General features: G+C 42.0%; 3 protein-coding genes across 10 annotated transcripts in view; all 3 read left to right on the top strand.

Annotated features, from left to right (window-relative positions):
- The window catches only part of ddr2a (discoidin domain receptor tyrosine kinase 2a), a 29817-nt gene extending 23075 nt beyond the window's left edge, over nt 1-6742 (top strand). For 4 of the 6 annotated variants that reach the window (XM_071487407.1, XM_071487408.1, XM_071487411.1 and 1 more), the window contains 11 exons: nt 406-589; nt 686-926; nt 1185-1250; nt 2761-2897; nt 3050-3266; nt 3373-3605; nt 3700-3827; nt 3950-4147; nt 4233-4467; nt 4621-4770; nt 4851-5121. In XM_071487407.1, coding sequence (XP_071343508.1) covers nt 406-589; nt 686-926; nt 1185-1250; nt 2761-2897; nt 3050-3266; nt 3373-3605; nt 3700-3827; nt 3950-4147; nt 4233-4467; nt 4621-4770; nt 4851-4982 — 1921 coding nt within the window. In that variant the 3' untranslated portion in view covers nt 4983-5121. Of the gene's footprint in view, nt 1-405; nt 590-685; nt 927-1184; nt 1251-2760; nt 2898-3049; nt 3267-3372; nt 3606-3699; nt 3828-3949; nt 4148-4232; nt 4468-4620; nt 4771-4850 lie in introns of all 6 variants that reach the window. The other 2 variants (XM_071487410.1, XM_071487409.1) reach the window with 2 other exon arrangements.
- Nucleotides 6743-6886: 144 nt separating this feature from the next.
- hsd17b7 (hydroxysteroid (17-beta) dehydrogenase 7) lies at nt 6887-10147 on the top strand. 2 transcript variants are annotated; one of them, XM_071487414.1, is made up of 9 exons: nt 6887-7036; nt 7369-7575; nt 7722-7814; nt 7982-8096; nt 8877-9071; nt 9163-9276; nt 9403-9459; nt 9536-9629; nt 9730-9870. In XM_071487414.1, the coding sequence occupies exons 1-9, from the start codon at nt 7002-7004 to the stop codon at nt 9738-9740; spliced, it is 921 nt and encodes a 306-aa protein (XP_071343515.1). In that variant the 5' UTR covers nt 6887-7001; the 3' UTR covers nt 9741-9870. The 2 variants fall into 2 exon arrangements, with proteins under 2 accessions (XP_071343515.1, XP_071343514.1); XM_071487413.1 differs by having other exon boundaries at nt 6888-7036; nt 9536-9634; nt 9730-10147.
- Nucleotides 10148-13273: 3126 nt separating this feature from the next.
- Nucleotides 13274-20206, top strand: serbp1a (SERPINE1 mRNA binding protein 1a). Of its 2 annotated transcripts, none has more exons than XM_071487406.1 (9): nt 13274-13641; nt 15168-15351; nt 16069-16209; nt 16334-16402; nt 16951-17025; nt 17249-17417; nt 18334-18378; nt 18479-18652; nt 18836-20206. In XM_071487406.1, the coding sequence occupies exons 1-9, from the start codon at nt 13383-13385 to the stop codon at nt 18890-18892; spliced, it is 1173 nt and encodes a 390-aa protein (XP_071343507.1). In that variant the 5' UTR covers nt 13274-13382; the 3' UTR covers nt 18893-20206. The 2 variants fall into 2 exon arrangements, with proteins under 2 accessions (XP_071343507.1, XP_071343506.1); XM_071487405.1 differs by having other exon boundaries at nt 13275-13641; nt 16331-16402.
- The last annotated feature ends 20 nt before the right edge of the window (nt 20207-20226 follow it).

Raw genomic sequence — 20226 nt, 5'->3', positions numbered from 1 at the left:
AAAGCAAAGAGACAAACGGCGGTGAGTGGGTCATGGTGGTTTACTGTTAGGCAATACATCATAGGAATGACTGAGTCAACTGTGCTTACAAAGTTTCAAAACCCAGAATGAAAAAATCTGAGTCCTTTTGTTGACATTAGTGTTATGGCACAGTGAATAATGTCCTCCATGACACGGACCTCCTTTTCTCTGTCATGAAAACAGTGCAGAGGGAAAAGAAAATGGCCTATATTACAATATCTCAGCCAACAGTAGAAGTGAGGAATTTGTTTTGTAATACTGCCACCTGGTGTTGAATGGTTGTACCATTCAAATATTTTGACACAGGTAATGATAGTTTGAAAATACCTTGCCAAGATGATTCTCTGTGTGTTCTGCCGCTTACATGCTCTTTGATTTTCTCAGTATGACAGAGGGCTTGGGCCAGCTGACTGATGGAGTCTGTGGTCTGGATGATTTTACGCACAGTCATGTCTACAATGTGTGGCCTGGGTATGACTATGTGGGCTGGAACAATGAAAGCTTCCCCAGTGGATATGTGGAAATTATGTTTGAGTTTGACCGCACACGAAACTTTACCACCATGAAGGTGAGACCCCTCATAATACACACTAATCTTTTCACTTGTGTTCAATTTTGTATCTCTCATCACTATTAAAACTCTGCCTGTGTGTCCCATGTCCAGGTCCACTGCAACAACATGTTTTCCCGGCATGTCAAGGTTTTCCGGCAGGTGGTGTGTTACTTCCGCTCTGAATTAGACTGGGAGGCCGCGCCACTCTCCTTCAGCCCTGTAGTGGATGAGAAGAATCCCAGCGCCCGCTTTGTCACTGTCAGCCTGGCCAATCAAATGGCCAGCGCCATCAAATGCCAGTTCTACTTTGCTGATGCTTGGATGTTGTTCAGTGAGATCACCTTCCAGTCAGGTATAGACTGAAGATCTGCATGTACAATATGTCACTGCAGTAAGAGGCCTCCTGCTGGATTTACATTCTTATATATATATATATATATATATATATATATATATATTCAGTTTTACATGTGTTTGTATGCATGTAACTGCATGTTAGACAATATAGCTATGGTAACTAACTAAAAAAAACCATTAAAATCAGTTTTGATGTTGTGATTTAATATCAATAATTAGTGTCTGATCAGCTGTGCACCGTCTACCCTTTCAGACACAGCCATGTACAACACAACTTTGGCTCCACCTAAGACAGGACTGCCACCTAACACACAACCAGGTCAGTGATTGACACACACACACACACAGCCACACGTCTATACTACTAACATATAGATGGAAACATGATTCAGTTAAGAATTCTGCATCATACATGACAATTAACAATATGGTAGATTTTTTTGTGCCAGCATTGGGACCATCAGTGCATTTAACTCACTGTCCATCAGTAAAATACTGCCTCCCTGCTGCTTTTCCCCTTCAGAGAGAGAGAGATTATTTTATGTTCAGAGCTGTAACATAACCTTTCCATGGTAATGATAAAATAGCCATGAAGAGCAATTTTCACAGCAGACATTTTCAGCATGTCCCAGATCCATTCTATGTAATGATTCTAAGCAGTTTCTGAATATGTAGTATCTTCGCACTGGGAAAGTGACAAAATAAACTATACAGTACTCAAACTAGAAAGCAGAATATTAAATAATGTACTAGAAAAATGTAAATAAACTATGATATAGTGATATGTGATATATAGATATATTGTTATTTTTGTATACTAACTGCTAAAACAGTATACTATAGTATGACCACTGGTATGCAGTACATACTGTAGCGAATTAGCATGTAGTATGTATTCAGGACAAACCTTATCATAGCAGGATGTGTTGGAGAGTAACTAACTACGTGCACCAAGATTATGTAATTAAATTACAAAATAAATGTAACTGTAATCTGTTACATTTACTGAGCTCCATTGGGGTTACAAATGGGTCACATCTGAATATATTAATTACTGTAAAAAGCTTATATGTAGAATATAACATTCATTCTGTTGTTGTGTATCTTTTGGTCGAGTAGGAGCGCCATCTTTCAGTGTTGTCTGTCAGTGGTGGTGATAGGTGACAGGTGATAGGTGCGAGCTCTAATAACACTCACTAACTTAATTCAGCATTGTGTTTTCATTAAATATTAACATGGAGAGGTGATTATTTTATGATATTTCTACAGAGCACCAACAGACTAAATTAATGGTAGTGAAAAGTATTCAAAAAGTACTCAAATGTGATAAGTTACATTACTTGGATGAAATAATTAAAACAGTTACTTATTACATTTGAACCAGGTAATTAATATTGTGTAACCTGTTACATTTCAAAAGTAACCTTCCCAACACAGATAAAGCACAGATGCTCCTAATAACATTAACTATGGCTCTGTTTTATTCAAGTGTCCCAGTCAGTCAGTGAGCTGTGACATGTCAAAATGTCTTCTGTAAAAAAGGCTTTTAGACTTTTCTCATAGTTGAAATTTCAACTTGTCATAGCAGGAAATTCACAAGTTTTAATTAATTGGTTCTGTGCAATTTCATTGTGTCGGTTGAACTATGATTTAAAGGACCAGTGTGTGGGATTTAGTGACATCTAGTGGTGAATACCCTGTAATAACTATAATTCAGTCCAGTTATTTGGATAAGGACTAGTCTGATTTAATTGCAGTTTTCCTGTATGGTCCCCGATATCTACAGGCATCCATCATTAAAGTTTTTTTCTCCCTGTTTCCCCCCTCAGAAGATGATCCCTTCCACAAAGTAGATGACAGCAACACCCGAATTTTGATTGGTTGTTTAGTAGCCATTATCTTCATCCTTGTGGCCATCATCGTCATCATCTTGTGGAGGCAGGTGTGGCAGAAGATGCTAGAGAAGGTGAGCTCATCATGATTTATTAAATAAAATGCATCAAGCAAACACCAGACTGTAGATCTTTGCATAGATTTTGCACCTTTTATTGATATTCCTGAGTTTTCTTTCGGGAGGTGGTCAGATCTGTTCCTTCACCCCCACATCCTTTATTTTAGGCCTCTCGTCGGATGCTGGATGATGAACTAACTGCTAGTTTGTCAATACAGAGCGAGACGTTCGCCTACAACCCCAACCACAATCAGTCAAATACAACCAGCGAACAGGAGTCTAACTCCACCTATGAGCGCATCTTCCCCCTCGGTCCAGACTACCAGGAGCCCTCACGCCTCATATGTAAGCTGCCAGAGTTTGCACAGAACTCAGAGGAGCCTGGTAGGTGGACACACATGTCTGCTTACATATACACATCAATTTAAAGTCAAATGCACAACAAAATAAATTGGCATGTCTAGTTACAGTATCCCGTATTGTGCTCTAGCTTCTACCAGCACAGCAGCATCTAAATCTACCACAACTACTGTAGTCCAAGATGGTGTCCCTCACTATGCGGAGGCAGACATTGTAAACCTGCAAGGTGTGACTGGAAGCAACACATATGCCATCCCTGCAGTGACTATGGACCTGTTATCAGGGAAGGATGTTGCAGTGGAGGAGTTCCCGCGAAAAATGCTCACTTTCAAAGAAAAGCTGGGAGAAGGCCAGTTTGGAGAGGTTTGTGCTCTTTTCCAGTCTTCTACAGCTTTAGATGAGCTGAATGCATAAGCCAAATTATAATTTTATCATTCATCCTCTCCTCTCCTCTCAGGTGCACCTGTGTGAAGCAGAGGGAATGCAGGAGTTCATGAATAAAGAGTTTTTATTTGACATCCCTGAGGACCTGCCAGTTTTAGTGGCTGTGAAGATGCTCAGATCAGATGCCAACAAAAATGCTAGGTATTGACTCTTGGTGCCTTGTGTTGCCTGAAGCTTGAACTGTAAATATGAAGTTACTATATTTCTAATTTGTAGCAGTGTAAAATAGGTCACTTAACTTGTGCATGCTTTTGTGTCGGTAGGAACGACTTCCTGAAAGAGATAAAGATCATGTCGCGTCTGAAGGACCCTAACATCATTCGCCTCCTAGCTGTGTGCATCTACAGCGACCCGCTCTGTATGATCACAGAGTACATGGAGAACGGAGATCTCAATCAGTTTCTGTCCCGTCATGAACCTGAGGGACAACTCGCTCTGCTCAGCAATGCACCTACTGTCAGGTGCGTTAAGTGTCTGCTGCAAGTACATATTTACATGTTTATCTCTCCCAACCCATGACACTATCTCTGTCTTTCTCCTTCCCAGCTTCAATAATCTGTGCTACATGGCCACTCAGATAGCATCGGGGATGAAGTACCTCTCCTCTCTAAATTTTGTTCATCGAGACTTGGCCACACGAAATTGCCTGGTGGGCAAGAAGTACACGATAAAGATAGCTGACTTTGGCATGAGCAGAAACCTGTACAGCGGTGACTACTACCGCATCCAGGGCAGAGCTGTGCTGCCTATACGCTGGATGTCATGGGAGAGCATCCTGCTGGTGAGGACTACTGCTAATATTTCCCTAACAAGCTGAGCATATTTGTTGAGCTTGCCCTGTGATCACGTGTGTTTTTCTTGGAATTAAACCATTAAACATATTTGCAGGCTGTTCAGGAAAACATGCTAATCATTATGGTGTCCTGTTGTGCAGGGTAAGTTCACCACAGCTAGCGACATGTGGGCCTTTGGGGTGACCCTGTGGGAGATACTAAACTTCTGCAAAGAGCAACCCTACTCTCAGCTCACTGATGAGCAGGTGATAGAGAACACAGGGGAGTTTTTCAGGGACCAGAAAAGACAGGTGAGTACCGCTTCACACAATTCACCTGCATATAAAAATGAGTGAAACACTGGCCTGATTTCTTTCTCCCTGTCGTACAGATCTACTTGCCTCAGCCTGTGTTGTGTCCAGACTCACTCTACAAGATCATGCTGAGCTGCTGGAGGAGGAACACAAAAGAACGGCCCTCCTTCCAGGAAATACACCAAGCCCTCCTGGAAATACAGCCTTAAACCAGGGCTATGTTGAAGACAGTGATTCCCAGTCTGCTCATCTCTGGAAGAAATGGTGCTTAACAAGAGTAGCAGACACACTCCAGGTTAAAGCTGCCTTGTGTCAGTAGAGAAATAGAGCGAGAGCCACCTGTGGGCTACAAGCTACAATTTGGGAAACACTGTTCTATGGACTTAACACACTACAAAAATGGACTACCAGAGACATTTTGTGTGTGTCAGTTTAAGTTTAATTAGCACAATCACTCTGACTAAGATGTTTTTATAGGCATACAGGTATTCTTAGGAAAATCTATTCTTTTTTATAATGCACCAACCCTGACACACACACACACACACACACACACACACACACACACACACACACACGTTGCAGAAGCCAAAATTACATGTAGCAAGTGACATTTGGCACTTTTGAAAATATATTTTTATTTCATTTGTTGATATGAGTTTAAATTTCCCCATGTTACAAACTAATGAAACATTGTTGAAGAACTTTCTTCTGGAGGACTGCTTGAATGTAGAAGGGAAAAGTGCAGCAAAGCATTACTGTTACATTTCGTTATATATCAAGTATTTCATCTCAGTTGCTCAGACAAACTCCACGCCTTAAATAAGAATAACAAGTAACTCAGTCTTTCTCATCTCCCTGCAGTTTTCCTACAGTGATTTGAACATGACGTGTATATGACTGTGTATTTTCAATAGATAAGTCTAAATCTCAAATATCAATATTTTGTACTTTATATTTATATGTTCATATGTGTTTGTTCTGTTTATGTTTTGTTTATATATTTCTGTATTAATATGCTCTGTAACTTGATGTGTGTGGAGTATCATATTTGATTTGACTCTGACTAATTATCTCAAAAATTGGATTGTCACACCAAACAAACTGCTTCAGAATACAATTATATTTTCTTTTCCAGTGGAAACTGCTAAATCAGGAATCCAGTCTGTGTTTTGGTCATGTGCTATGTTGGTTCAATAGTATGTTTACAGTCTGTATCAGTGGAGAGATGTTACTGAGCGTCTTGTCGATTTTGAACATGTTAAAGAGAAGGTAAATAGTCTTTTAAGTCAGGAATGTAGAGGAAATGGGAATATTTGCTTTGCATGATGTGTTTCATTGGAACCAAGGAACTGGTATGACTGCTACAGATCACTTTCACAGTGGTTTATATTCGCTCATATATTAGCTGGATCCTTTCTTGATCTTTTCTGTTGGTTTTCTCCATGTGGAATAATTCTGTGCGTTCTGAATTCTGTGTGTTCTGTGTTTTACTCTAATAGCTTGAACTTCATACTGCATACCACTGTTTCCACCTGATCAGCTGTATTTGCAGGTTCTGCACTCTTATCAGAGGCCTTTGTCCTACTTACCTCGTACATTAAAGACACTCATGTCTGCCCTAATGCATCATGTGTCCACCCATATGTGGAAGTCTTATCTTTCTGTACTTTACAATCCAGGCAAACAAATCTGTCATCTATAATATTTGGTTTGGAGACAAATTTGGGTGTTTGTAAAGCATGCAATGATTCCCACTGAATAAGGAAATCTTTTCATGACATGGTTGGAGGCTGATGTAGCTTCGAGAAAGATGTTATTGCACCCTGACAAAGTTCATGATTTTATTAGTTTTATTACATATTTGTACTCAAATGTTTGTTTTTCAGTGAGAATGTTTTTATATATTGTAAACAAAAGTTGTACATTGAAAGACAAAATAGGAATAAAATTGAAACAGGGACGTCTATCTCTTTGTGAGGTCTTGTCTTATTCATAGGGGCTTAATATTTCATGCTATGGGTGTGGTCATTGAGGCTCAGCTGACTGGTGTTAGGATCTCATTGGCTGGGTCCTGAGGTTGCATCCAATCACAGTGTGGAGGTGGAGTGAAGAGTGATGAAAAACGCTCCATGGACCAGACAAAAAACTTGTTGCACTGAAAGAGCATTTGACTGTAAAGTGAGTGTTTTCTGTAGGTAATTTGTTTCAAGTTTGGAGCTGAAAAGATGAATAAGGTGGTTTTGGTGACGGGAGCAAATAGGTAATGACTGTATTTATTATTGTTATTGTTAACCTGAAGTCTGGCATCTTAAATGTGAAATATTCATAACTTTCCTTCAAGATCTTTAGTGAGATATAACGAATTTTTACCTGTTGATTATTTTATTGTAGAAGTTAAATATTATTCATTCATATATTTGACTTTTTGGAATCTCTTTCTGGAGAGAGTTTGAGCCAAAGTGGCAGCATGATGATGTTATATACAGGACAGGATTTTGTAATAAACAAGATTATTTTGGTCAGTTTTACATACTATTATCTTGAAAAGCCTGGTGCTGGATAAGTAACAGTGGTAAGTGTCTTTCCCTGCAGTGGCATTGGCCTGGCGCTTTGTGAGCGTCTCCTCTCCCAGGACACGGAGGGTCTGCAGCTGTGCCTGGCCTGCAGGAATATGCGTCGGGCTCAGGCTGCTCGCTCTGCCCTGCTCACCTCTCACCCCACAGCTCAGGTGGACCTGCTGCAGATGGACACCAGCAGCATCTCGTCTGTTATCAGTGCTGCGCAAGAAGTCAAACTCAGGTGGGAGGATGGACTCACGGCTGCATGGAAGTCAAACACTCATTCACACACCCAAATAATTACTGCAGAGGTTATGATGGTGGCTCTGCATGTATGATTACGAAACCACAGAATAAAATATCTTTGCCTCTGCTTGTCATCTGCAGGTATAACCGGTTGGATTTCCTCTACCTGAATGCAGGCATCATGCCAAATCCCCAGTTTGATGTAAAAGCCTTTTTCAGAGGCCTCTTCTCCAGGTACATTGTGGATTTGAGATGATCCTCCTGTCACTGTGTAGTACAGCATGTGCTGTTTTTATTTTTATTTTTATAAAGGATAATACTGCGTATATCCATTCTAACTTTGAATATTTCATTCCTCTTCTCCCCATCTATCACACATTTCTATCATGCTGTCATTTCAGCAATGTCATCACCATGTTTGCCACTGGTGAGGGGATTCTGACACAGAAGGACAGTGTCACCTCTGATGGCCTGCAAGAAGTTTTTGCCACCAACCTCTTTGGCCACTTCCTTCTAGTGAGTCACTGTTACTTTGTCAAAGTAATATGGTGGCATTTTGATCTGATTCACACATAACATATTGTGCAAAAGCATATTTCCTTCAGATCTCTTTTCAGCTGTTTGCCCTTGTGGAACAAATGTGGGTGATACGGGATCTGTCTGTCACTTAGCAGTGATGCTCATTAAAAATTAACAGTGCTGTTCTACCCATGAGGTCAGTGCGGACGGCCTTCTGCTTACTGTGCATTTGCAGGTGGATTTTGATGTATGCTACATTACTAACAAAGAAAAACCTTCTCAAAGTTCCTGTTTACACTTTAAAGATTCTAGAGATTCATCTTTGCCGTTGCATTTACAGATGTATTTACAGTTTAGAGAAGAAAACATTTTTCCTTTTCAAACAGTTGGAGTAAAATTGACAAATCCTTGGTGAAACACTCTTGATGTTTTGGAGGAATCTAACGTTGCTGATTAGTTTAAGGAATCTGTGGGAAAAGATGGCATATCATTGTCTTTGCTGCCTAAAATCTATATCTTAATGAGTCATTTTAAGATATATGTAATGTAAAAGTGCATTCATAACTGAAAACATGAGTAAAATACTGTAATATCTCATGTAGATCAACCAAATTTCTAAATGTAATTAATTACTTGATTCAAATCAGCAGTCTCTCATTTCATCAAGCTGCAGCGGAAACAACTCCATGCTTTGTTATTTAAGGCTGGAATTGAGCCTTAATCCCTTGTTAAGATGAGCAGTCTGATACTGTGGAGTTCCACTGTGTTATGGCCCAGATCAGGGAGCTGGAGCCAGTTCTGTGCCACGCAGGTCGGACCTCACAGGTCATCTGGACCTCCTCCAGTAATGCTCAGCGCTCAGCCTTTTACCTCGAAGACATACAGCACCAGAGGAGCACCCAGCCCTACAGCTCCTCCAAATATGCCTCCGACCTGCTCAGCCTGGTGCTCAACACACACTACAACAGACAGGTTGGCCCTCACACACCTCACATGCTGTGTATCATCGGTGCCTCTAAGGATACGGACGACTGCAATCCTACTTCCTTTTTGCTTTCTCTAGGGTTTGTACTCATCTGTGATTTGCCCTGGTTTTGTGATGACCAGTCTGACCTACAGCATCCTACCTTCCTTCCCAGCATTCCTCTGGACCCTGCTAATGCCTCTCTTCTGGCTTGTGAGTGCAACTCTACAGTACACATAGTCTTGATTGACTATCGTATTTTGTGGGTATAAAATCTGAATTAAAATCAGTTTCGAATTCATTTTCATATCTGAATTCATCTGTCTTTCATGATCACAGATAAGAATATTCACCAACAATTTCACCCTGACACCTTATAATGGAGCTGAAGCCCTGGTATGTGAAATGAAATTTCTAATTTCCACACACAGTTTAGTAAAGTTTTATTCAGAAAAGCTGCTCTTTTTTGTAGTTCTGGTTGTTTAAGCAAAAGCCTGAATCACTGGACCCACAAGTCAAGTACCACAGCTTAACATCTGGCCTGGGTAACAACTACACACAACCACGTAAGGTATGCCAAGGAATATTATCCTTTAAAGATAAATATAAATTGCCTTGTGAAATACTTCACGTATGGAGTTTTGTGTTTTCTGTTCCTCTTTGCAGATGGATATTGATTTGGAAACATCAGAAGTTTTGTATGAGAAATTACTGCAACTAGAAAGTGAAGTAAGGAAGAGACTGAGGGAAAAACAACAATCCCACACACCTGCAGGATCTGGATCATCGTGATGCATATCACACAGTTCTGGGACGGAGAGAAAGTTTTATTCCTGTCTTGTAGGTCACTTGGGAGCAACATGCACACTGTCCATAAGACTTCACCGAAATATCACTCCTCATGCTCAGCAACATGCAAACCTGAATTCAAAGCAGGGATGAACAAGCTACAGTGACTCTCTTTCCACCTGTAGTAGGCTGAATCTGAATCAGGCACAAAGTTAAATGTATGTTTTGATGGTTTGGGAAAAGAATATACAATAAAACTGAGAATTGTCATTAAACATTGCATTGAGCATTTTCATACCGCTCTCCTTTTCAGTACATGCACTGCATCAAGTATGGTTTGGTTTTACTCGAGGGGAACAGCGCACTTGGATGATCGGTCACCAGCCTTTCAGCCTTTATGCAGTGCAGGAGGGACTATATCCGATCTGGTTGTTAATTCCACGATCCTCACGACAAACTGCAGTGCAGTCTGACAGCGGACTATCAGTGTCGTGCCAGAAGTTGACATAAGTCGCCTGTGTGAGCGTTTCTGCGGCGTACGGCGGTGCCGGCGGCATATGCGCACAGGCGCACCTGAATGTCTGAGGATCGGCGGCGCAGCAGTTGCTCCCGGAGTCCGCCCCTCGTTCCTCAGTCCCGCACTCCTCCTCTGATCCGCTAAGTTTCGGGTTGCAAAAAGCCCACACCATCCCGCAGAAATAGACGAAAAACGTGCCCATGACCATAACCATGAGCGCGTAGGACTCTACCATGGCTTTGTTGACGGGAGATGTCATCTCTGGATGCGCAGGGACGACGATCGGTCTGAGTTCCCAAAGTGCGCTCAGAGGAGGGGGGGGGGGGGCTGTCAGTGCGAGGGGGTGGGACCACTTCAGTAACGCGAGATGGAGACAATCTGAAAATGAATTAGCCTATTGCTTTCGTAGTCACCCCCCCCCCCCCCCCCCCCCCCCCCCCCCCCTTTTAACATTTTTGAATGACCATTAAGCCCAAAAGCCCAAATGTAGGTTTAATAAAACCATTCTGATATTATCAAAGCAAAACTAAAAAGGAAAAGTAGTGGAGACAAGTAAAAAAAAAAAAGTAACGTTGGACCAAAAATCCGAGCACTCCTATAATTAAACAAGGTTTATCATTCAACTCCGTAATCACCTCAAGTTGGAGGACAGAACTGAATTCCAATAAGATCCAAATGGCGAGTAACGTGTGGAGAGATGTAAAAGGATCAGCTCCCTCTCATAGGAGGAAGGCAATAATATTTGTCCTATTAATTAGGCTAATATTTAGCAAGCATTGTCTACAGCATATATGCTGAAGGCAATAGTTGATTTCTTTCACTCTCGGCAGTTGCAATTTTGGACCAAGAATGGAAATGTACTGAATATAATTTAATAATAGCCAATACATGATTTCCAGGGGCTGCCGACTGATTCCTGTATGATAAATAAAGATGAAAAGCTCAGTGATAACGTTAAGATAAAGAGATCAGCAGACAGAAGAAAACTTCATGGAAACATTATGGAAGTATGTTGTTGTTCAGACTCACTGTACGCAGCCAAAGGTTGTATTATTAACTTTCCACTGTGTTTGTATTTGTTTGTCTCTACAGACTCATAATACCCAAGTAAGGATGTAAATGATGTAATTGTACGTTTGTATCTATCGCCGCAAATTGAGATGCAGACTGATTATGAGTGAATGCAACTATTTCACACAGGCCTTGTGTGCTTTTAGTCGACAATCACAATGGTCACACAAGCCCATCAGCTGGCAGGGTTTGACTTTCCTTTTAAGGACAAACTCCAGCATCCACAACTCCCAAAATACCACCAATGATCGATGAGACATTCAAGCTGAGTGCCTTTCTCTGGGGATTTCAATATGTTAGCCCATAAACTAAGCTTGCTGGGTTGAGGCATACTAAAATGTTAAGAATAATTTCTTCCAGACTAACACCATAATATCCTGTGTGAATGTTGCAGTAAAACCAGTGGACACTTTTATTTTCTAAAATCCTTTTAAGAATATATATATATATATATATATATATATATATATATATATATATATATATATATATATGTGTGTGTGTGTGTGTGTGTGTGTGTAGGCCTAATAGTATGTTGATCTCCTTCAGGATGAGGAATTTTCATGTTAAAGTAATTCATCTGAGCATCACATCTTCAACTGTATTTAAATAAAACTTTGCATTTACATAAATATTAATACAATGAAAGGTGACAGAAAGTGACTCTATTTCGTGTCGTTAAAGTGAACTGCTTTTCCTGTTCATGATGAAAATTGTTAGGAAGATACCGCCCACAGTGCTAAAAGACACTTACTGGGTCCAGACATTCACCAGAGTTGAGTAACTTTCCAACTATCAGACTTACCATCTCTACGAATTTGTGTTTTTCCTGTCTCTTCTGATCATCTTAAAAAAGTCTCGTCTATCTTATACCACACAGTTTCACGACTGACTTTATCCATCCGCTAATGGCCACCTTCTCAAGGTACTTTGTGCAGTGTGCACCAACCTCAGTTGGAGATTTTATTTATTTATTTATTTATTTTTGTCGGCAGTCGACGTGTTTTGGAGATATTTCAGATATAGGCTGCGTCTAGTAAACAACAGACTGACGCGTGCTGGTGAAGCATAACCTCCTTCAGACCTGCTAAAGATTTGTGAAACAGAGCATATATACCTTGTGAACAAATGTGTGTTTTCACAAACTGCGACTACCCTGTGATCCCCCCCCAGCATGAAAGCGACCGGGTCTGAGACATTGGAGATGATAGCCTAACTATCGGCCCCTCTTATCACGGTCTCCCCACACTCGCGATGGATCAGGTTTTTATTACCCAGCGAGCGGTGCTGACTCCATCTCTACATGCAGGTGTGAGCTGTTGTTTACACTGGCAGCACATGCAGGGTTTAAAAAGAGCCCGAGGCTCAGCGCAGTGTGAATACTTGTTGTGAGCCACACTTAAATGTCAGGACAGTCTGTCCGCACTGGCAGTCATTTCTGAATTACATATCGACCTTCCCCCTTTATTGTGTTTTCCAAACATAATGGCAACCAAGAGGTAGCTGCTCTCTGCCTTAGAGGACTGCAGAGGCGCCAATGCAGGCTGAGACAGGGGAGACGGAGTGTTTGAGCCCCGGTTAAGTCTCGGAGCTGACACAGCGCAGAGGAGCGGCAGTCTGAGTCTGCGGAGGTTTTCCCGAGGAGTCAAAACAAGAGAGTGTACGAGAGCGCCCATGCTTAGCTTCAAGAGGCTGGCAACACTGGCTAGAATGGCATTGTGGGTAGTGTAGTGTTTCCACGAACGCGTCTTGTATCTGTATCCATTGCTGATCATTGTTAAAGAACTACACGCCCCACCCGCACCAGCTCCGAGGTCCCGGATGTCTATCGCGCCGGAAGAGAAGAAGGTCCTTTTCCCAGCCATCTTGTGGCTTCATCTAGCGAAGTGTTCGCACCAAGCCTCGTAGAATCGGAGGAAAATCCTGCTGAAGGGGCGCCATCATGCCCGGACAAATGCAAGAAGGTTTTGGCTGTGCCATAACCAATCGGTTCGACCAGTTATTTGACGACGAGTCGGATCCGTTTGAGCTGCTGAAGCAGGCCGAGGTGAAGAAGAAGAAGGAGGCTGCTGCCCCTGGTGCCGCCAAGACTGCAGCCCAGGCTGCCAAGCAGCCGAAAAAGGAGTCCCAAAAAGACAGAAAGGTCCCGCTGACCGACAAGAAGGAGGAGACCCAGGCACCCGTCCCACTCAAGAAAGATGGTAAAGTCATTTTTTTGCGTTTTAGCGAAGCCGCTAGTGAAGTGTGGAGCTAACAGGCTAGGTCGCTGCGGACTAGCTAGCAACGGTTCATGAGCCCGTGACATGAGGTCCGCGTGGTAGCTTTTGTGTCCCCGCGGCTGTCAGCCACGCGACAGCGACCCTCCTGCAGACCCGCTTTGAGGTGGGGGCTGTGCGGCCTCAGCGGTTCACGGTTAACAGTTTGGAGGCCAACTTGTTTTGGCTTGCCCCCCCCCCCCACATCGGCCTTGTTGAGCAGGTGGAACCCGACAGCCTGGGCAGCCGGAGAAAGTGGCCTCGAAATGTCCCGGTCCTACTCATGTCAGAGCGGACACTTGTTGCTGCCTTTTCCCTGAATAAACCCACAGCTGGTAGTTTTATTATCAGTTTTTTAATTCTTTATTCATTATTATACGCATTTGAATAAAATTAGTTTTTAAGCGAAATAGGACAAATGCAAATTGAACTCGCTGGTAAATCGATGTAAAGTGAGCAGCAGAGTGTAATGGTGGTCGGTGAGCCGGTGGATTTGTCCCGGAGACTCATGGGGATGAACCTCGTGGTTGCAGTGTGGGGCGTGTTAAAGCACAGCCTCCACACCGACACTTCCCATTGGCGCTCAGTACACGCTCCGTACATGCGGTCGACCTGCGCATTTACTTTTCCCCACTCGTGTTTTAGCAGATATCGTCCAAGTAGATCGTTATAACTCTCAATTTACCGCGTTTGCCTGTACAATTGAAGTCAGAGTTTATGCTCTGATGTTTGCAAAGTGTTTTAATTTATTACAAAGTTACTACACGCAGAAGTGAAACATCCAGGGTCAGGAAGTGACTGAGATGGATACTAACTTCCAGACAGTTAGTTGGCCATTATCATCATGTCAAGCTGCCGAGTGGGGTCAGAGCTGTTTGCTTGGGAGAAGATGAGACAGGTGGTGCGACGATGGTGCACCCAGCTGCTGCTGTGTAGTGGTGTGGGGGGGGGGGGGGGTCTATTTTGGTAGCTGGTGATTTAGTCAATGGGTGGGACAGGCCAACGTCGTGATCAACCATGTGCCACAAGGGGTTAAAGACTATGAAGGCGTTAATTCAATCCACAGACTGAGGGATCTAACTGAGAAGCACACTTTCAGAGTAGGAAGTGAACCAAAATATTGCACATTCTTCAGCCCTTTATAATGAAAGTTCACTCACCTCTGTGTGAAGTTTTCTCCACAAGATTGTTTGATACATTTTGTGCACTAAATAGTTGCAGTTGTTTACACCATGCGTATTAGTCAGATTACACTGTAGACAGAGGAAAGTTGCAGAATATATATAAAAAAAATGGACCCTACCAGTTGAATGTTTTTGATTCTTCACATTAATTGGAATTATTTGCTCCAATTAAAGAGAACAATCCCCCCCCCCCCCCCCCCCCCCTTTCCTCATTTCTGGTGCCCAGCAGTGGGTCTTGATCTATCAGTGCTATTGGTCCTCTAATCCTCCTGTCTTGATCAATCCTAGGTGCCGGCATGAGGAGAATGGGCCGGAAGCCAGAAGGCGATGGCTCCAGACCCCAGGGCGGCCAGGGAGAAGGGCGCCCCCCCACAGACAGACGGCCTGTGGACAGGCGGCCACCTCGCCGTTTTGAGAGGCCTGCTGGTGAATCTGGTGACAAGCCTGAGGGCGGCGAATTCTCAGTGGAGAAGTGAGTTCAATCTCCAATTTGCAGATGTTTTAATTGGTAATTAATCTTAAGTGAAAAGAACAGTAGTGTGAGTCCTCTACTATCATAACTTCACAGGGCGTTTTCTTGTTCCACATGAGGCTAAAGCAGCACTCACTACAGGGTGTGGGTAGGGACAGCAACTGTTAAAGGCGTTGTTTACATTGATAAGGCTTAGTATGTTAAAGTTTTGCCCAAACTGTTGGAGGCACATTTGTCTCATCAGTTCACTTGTGTAAAATTGATAGAACAAAAAAAACCCCACTGTAAAATACCCCAGTATAAATCTAGACTACCTTTAAAACATTAGTCGACCTAAGGTAAGTTGACTGTGGTTTCCTAATGAGGAAAGAATGAGTTGAAAAGCATATTTACACCATTTGGACCTTTCAAGTTAAAATGAGTTAAAACAAGTTAAAACAGGGCGTGATGTGCACCACACCTATCTTCCATTTGGCTTGTGGCCAACAGCTCGCTAGGCTCTGCTTTTAGCACCTTATACCTTAGTGCTCTGTACCATTTTGTTCCACATTTGCTTTAAGCCATGTTGTTTTCAACGTTAGTGTTCTAAAAACAACAACAAAAAACCAATCTGAAGTGTACACTAAAATTAAGCCTGTTGATGGCTCTGCCTCAGATCTAAGCTTCTGACAGGCAAGGAAACTCTTGTTGAAAGATTTTCTTTGTTCATCTCTCTAGACCCATTGGTGACAGGCCGATGAGAGGACGAGGCGGTGGCAGAGGAGGCCGTGGCGGCAGAGGACGCGGCATGGGTCGCAGTGATGGCTTTGATTCCCGAGGAAAACGTGAATTTGATAGACACAGTGGCAGTGACCGATCGTAAGTGCTTTCAGTTCTTATTTAATCCTTGAGTAAAATATAAATTTATACCAGGTCCGTTGAAGACCTGTGTGTTTTAATGTGCGTGTAATGATCCTGGCTAAAGCAAATGTTGTTTCAGTAGTCTGAAAGGTGAGGAGAAGCGTGGTGGAAGTGGATCTCACAACTGGGGCACCGTCAAGGATGAGCTAAAGTAAGTTCCTTCCTATGTATGCAAAATGACAAACTTTGCATGATGGGACATTGGGGAGTTTAAGAGGATGTGCACACACTCTTATTGTAAACGTGAATAACCTGCACGTCTTCATGTGATACGTTTCTCCTTGTATTATGTATTTTTAAAGAACCCTTGGTGGTTATGTTGAAGCCTGGGAGAAGTGTGTTTTGTTAGGCTTGGGTGTCTTTTTAGATTTCATCAGCACTCATTCTGCTCATTGATTCAAAATCATATTGTATCCTGGTTCAGAATTATTGCTTACTGCTAAAACTAATGCGATCTGATACAACAGCTCTACAATAAATACCACCTTCAAAGTTATAGTGTGTCACTCTTTTTTGGGTCTCCTGTGAAATTTGACCACAGTTTGAGTGCTAGCTCCAGCCCACCTGATGTAATGCAATGTAAACAGCAACAATGTCCAAACTTCACATACTGATCTTTCAGTTCTCCGTGCCTAGTCTTATGTCTTGGTGTATTGGAAGTATTGACATCTGACCATGATTTTTTTTTTTTCCTCATAGCGAGCTTGACCAATCAAACAACACTGAAGAGAACCCTGAAGGAGAGGAGCATCCACCTGCTGACTCTGAGAACAAGTACGTTATTGTTTTATTTATCTTGTTCAGACTCAGAAAAATAAATGGAAGAGATTTTGGTTTTGCCGTGGCCTCATTTTGGAGCCTATAATTTTACTTTTATGAATTTCTGGCCGAGGACACGGTGTAAATCAACCTGAATCTGTACCAAAGTGCAAGTTAAATTGCATGTCAGTGATAATGCCACTAGCAACACGCAACTATGTTTCTGTTTTTGTTAAAGGGAGAACGAGGTAGAGGAAGTGAAGGAGGAAGGCCCTAAGGAGATGACTCTGGATGAGTGGAAGGCCATGCAGGACAAGGAACGGGCCAAGGTGGACTTCAACATCCGTAAGGCCAACGAGGGAGCTGATTGGAACAAAGGATTCGTGCTGCACAAGTCCAAGGCAGAAGTAAGTCAAAATCAGCTGCACTCTGAGAAAAGTTTTACATTTGGTTCACCTGATCACAATTTGAGTTTCATCAGTCACTGTAGACCGTAGTGATTTTCTGTAGATTATCTGTGTCAAAAAAGGCCACATTTCTTTCTCTCTGAAGCAGTATGATAACATGTAGGTCAAGGCAATGAACGGCCACCCACTTAGTCTATCAAGGAAAACCCCTTAACCTCTGCTGCTTCAGTTTGATCTACAAGCCTCTTTCTCTGTGGAGATAGTGCAGACTTTAAGAAGTGTTGCACCAGTTTCCTGTGAATGACACCGCAGTGGTTGGGGTCAACGCCAACCTCACTGTCTGAATTAGATACAAAGTAAAGTGCAACCACAAATGTGGAAGTAGTAGCGACCTGATATCATTGTGAATTAATTTGTTTTTCTTTGATGCAGTATCCTTAAAAAGAGAAAAGTAATGCAGATAATTTATTCAATCAATAAACCAAAAATTAAATCAACAGTGTAAACCAAAAGTGAGATTAGCATGAACACTGACTCTCACAGTTTTGCAATCTTAATGTGCAGAAAACACTTGTTTCACCTTCATTCTGCATTTTTATTCAAGCTGTAGTACTGTTAAGGTTGAAACAGGTTAATAGGCAAATGGTTACTGTGTTTACTCAGGACAGACATATTGTACATACACATGTATTTACAAGTGATCAGACCCACATTCAGCCAATATGATTGGAAGATGGAGTTGCAGACAGGAAATGCAGCCCTTTATAGAATGTGTTTGTTTTTTTTTTGTTTTTGTTTTTTTTTACATAATTAAAATGTTTCTCATAAAACATTGTCATTTGTTTTTGGTATGAACATAATTTTGCTCTGTATTTTGTGTTAATGTTTGTAATATTTTTGCTTCTGTCCATCACAGGATAAGAAAGGTGAACTGATTGACCCTGAGATTGAGGAGCCTAAGGTAAAATCTCCACTGATGTTGCAAAGTATGTTAAATCAGCTGATACCTGTCAACAAAATAAGCTCATAATTGGCCTATCACCCCTATTTTTGTACTTCAGGGAGAGGATGAGCACCACTTCCGGAAGCCAGCCAATGACATTACGTCTCAGCTGGAGATCAACTTTGGAGACCTGGGTCGTCCAGGCCGTGGACGCGGAGGACCACGTGGTGGCCGAGGTGGTCGTGGCCGCGGTGAAGCCCCTAGGCCAGTCCGTGGAGGAAGGACTGACAAGGTAGATAATGTTATGGAAGCTCAGCTGTTGTCATGTCACAAGTATCTGCATCATTGTCTTTCTAATGGGGTTATTGTACCTGTTAGAATTAAAGAGTTCAAGGATTGTCACCACTTTTGTCATCACATTTGAATTTTCTAACTCGTACTTAATGTTGATTTTTTTTTTTTTTTCCCCTCGCAGTCATCTGCGTCTGTGCCCAACGTGGACGACCCAGAGGCCTTCCCAGCCCTGGCCTAAGCCCTGGCTGCTGTCCCTCAGGCCTACAGGAGCCTCCTAAGCACCTCCACTACGAGGCTTGCATGTTCCTGGATCCTTCAGCAAAGTGAATTGATGGAGAAGACTGTCATTAACTATGGCACTCAATGTGAGGACTGAGTTTTATCCAATAAAAACAAAACAAAGATGGAAAAAAAAACAAAGTAAGAAAAAAAAAAACAAAAAAAGAAAAGGACTTCTTGCTACTCTGGAGCAACTTATTGGTAGAGGTTTTGTACTTGGAAACAAAGTAGCAGGGATGTTTTCATACAGTATTTTTTTCAGAGGTTATGCATTGTCCATTGATAAATTTTTGTAATTGCTGCTTGAAAATATGCATTTCGAAATATAAGCATAAGAAGAGTATCTTTAGCGTGGTGTGTGCCATTGCTTGCTTGCTTTGAAATAGGCACTGCAGAGCTCCAACTCAAGCTCATAAGCTCTGCCACACCAGGTATTTCAGATGAAGTTACAGCTTCACTCATTGAGATTTATGGATTTTTTTCTTTAGCACTGGGGTATTGTTTTATATTTTATACAGGAGGTCTATTCTTCTATGATCTTCGGCCTGTAAATCTTGACTATTTTCATAAATTCTTTCAGAGACTGTATTTCACATGGTGCAAATAGGACGCCCCTTGATCTTTGATCAAGCGATGCTGTCTACATTTGAATGCATTGATGAAATGGCACCTAAATCTATATTAAGGTTCTTTTGTATTGAAATGTTTTAAAGGAGGAACATTAGGTCATTTTGGAGGAACGCATTAGTGATTACTCTCCTAAATTTGCATTGATCCTGAGACATTTGTCACATCTGTCAAGTGGATTCATTTGAAGCTGAAAGTTATTTCATGTCTTCTGATTTACTTTTATTTGGGATGCTGTTCACCATTAATGTCTCTTCCTCCTTGCTCATTTCATCTCTGGTTACTCACCATGTGTAAGTCAAAGCCTTTGTTTTTACTGCAAAGAGTGATAGGGAGAGGAAATGTCTTGTGATGTGGCTGTGGCCCACTCAGACCCTCTCTGACTGTTTACACACTCCACTCGAGCATCCTTCCACACATGTACACTCAGCCTAGCGTCAGTTTGTTTCTGCTGTTTGTTCTGTGCTGATATTTTCCTCCACCGTTGACTTGCCCTGTAGCTTCCACAGTGGCACCACTGCATAATTGCTCTGAAAGAAATACAGTCGTTCATTGTGTGGAACAACTGAAGTGCTCTACAAATGTGTGAATTCTAGCCCTGCTATTAGAGACCTCTGTCGGTAAATAAAGATGGTCGATAAATTTTTTGCGTTGTCACTTTTTTAT

Source organism: Trachinotus anak, unplaced genomic scaffold (genome assembly GCF_046630095.1).
Source record: "Trachinotus anak isolate AG129_WGS33_773 ecotype Australia unplaced genomic scaffold, CSIRO_AGI_Tana_v1 ptg000010l, whole genome shotgun sequence".
Taxonomy (NCBI): domain Eukaryota; kingdom Metazoa; phylum Chordata; class Actinopteri; order Carangiformes; family Carangidae; genus Trachinotus; species Trachinotus anak.
The sequence above is the reverse complement of the archived record's forward strand: the minus strand, read 5'-3'. Positions and strand labels throughout refer to the sequence as shown.

What these genes read in the sequence shown, in the direction of transcription:
- hsd17b7 (XM_071487413.1), top strand. Translation starts at nt 7,002, where the DNA reads ATGAATAAGGTGGTTTTGGTGACGGGAGCAAATAG. An exon ending in TTGGTGACGGGAGCAAATAG is followed by an intron (nt 7,037 to 7,368) that starts GTAATGACTGTA and finishes CTTTCCCTGCAG; the next exon opens with TGGCATTGGCCTGGCGCTTT. An exon ending in ACACACACTACAACAGACAG is followed by an intron (nt 9,072 to 9,162) that starts GTTGGCCCTCAC and finishes TGCTTTCTCTAG; the next exon opens with GGTTTGTACTCATCTGTGAT.
- serbp1a (XM_071487405.1), top strand. Translation starts at nt 13,383, where the DNA reads ATGCCCGGACAAATGCAAGAAGGTTTTGGCTGTGCCATAACCAATCGG. An exon ending in CACAGTGGCAGTGACCGATC is followed by an intron (nt 16,210 to 16,330) that starts GTAAGTGCTTTC and finishes ATGTTGTTTCAG; the next exon opens with TAGTCTGAAAGGTGAGGAGA. An exon ending in CTGAGATTGAGGAGCCTAAG is followed by an intron (nt 18,379 to 18,478) that starts GTAAAATCTCCA and finishes TTTGTACTTCAG; the next exon opens with GGAGAGGATGAGCACCACTT.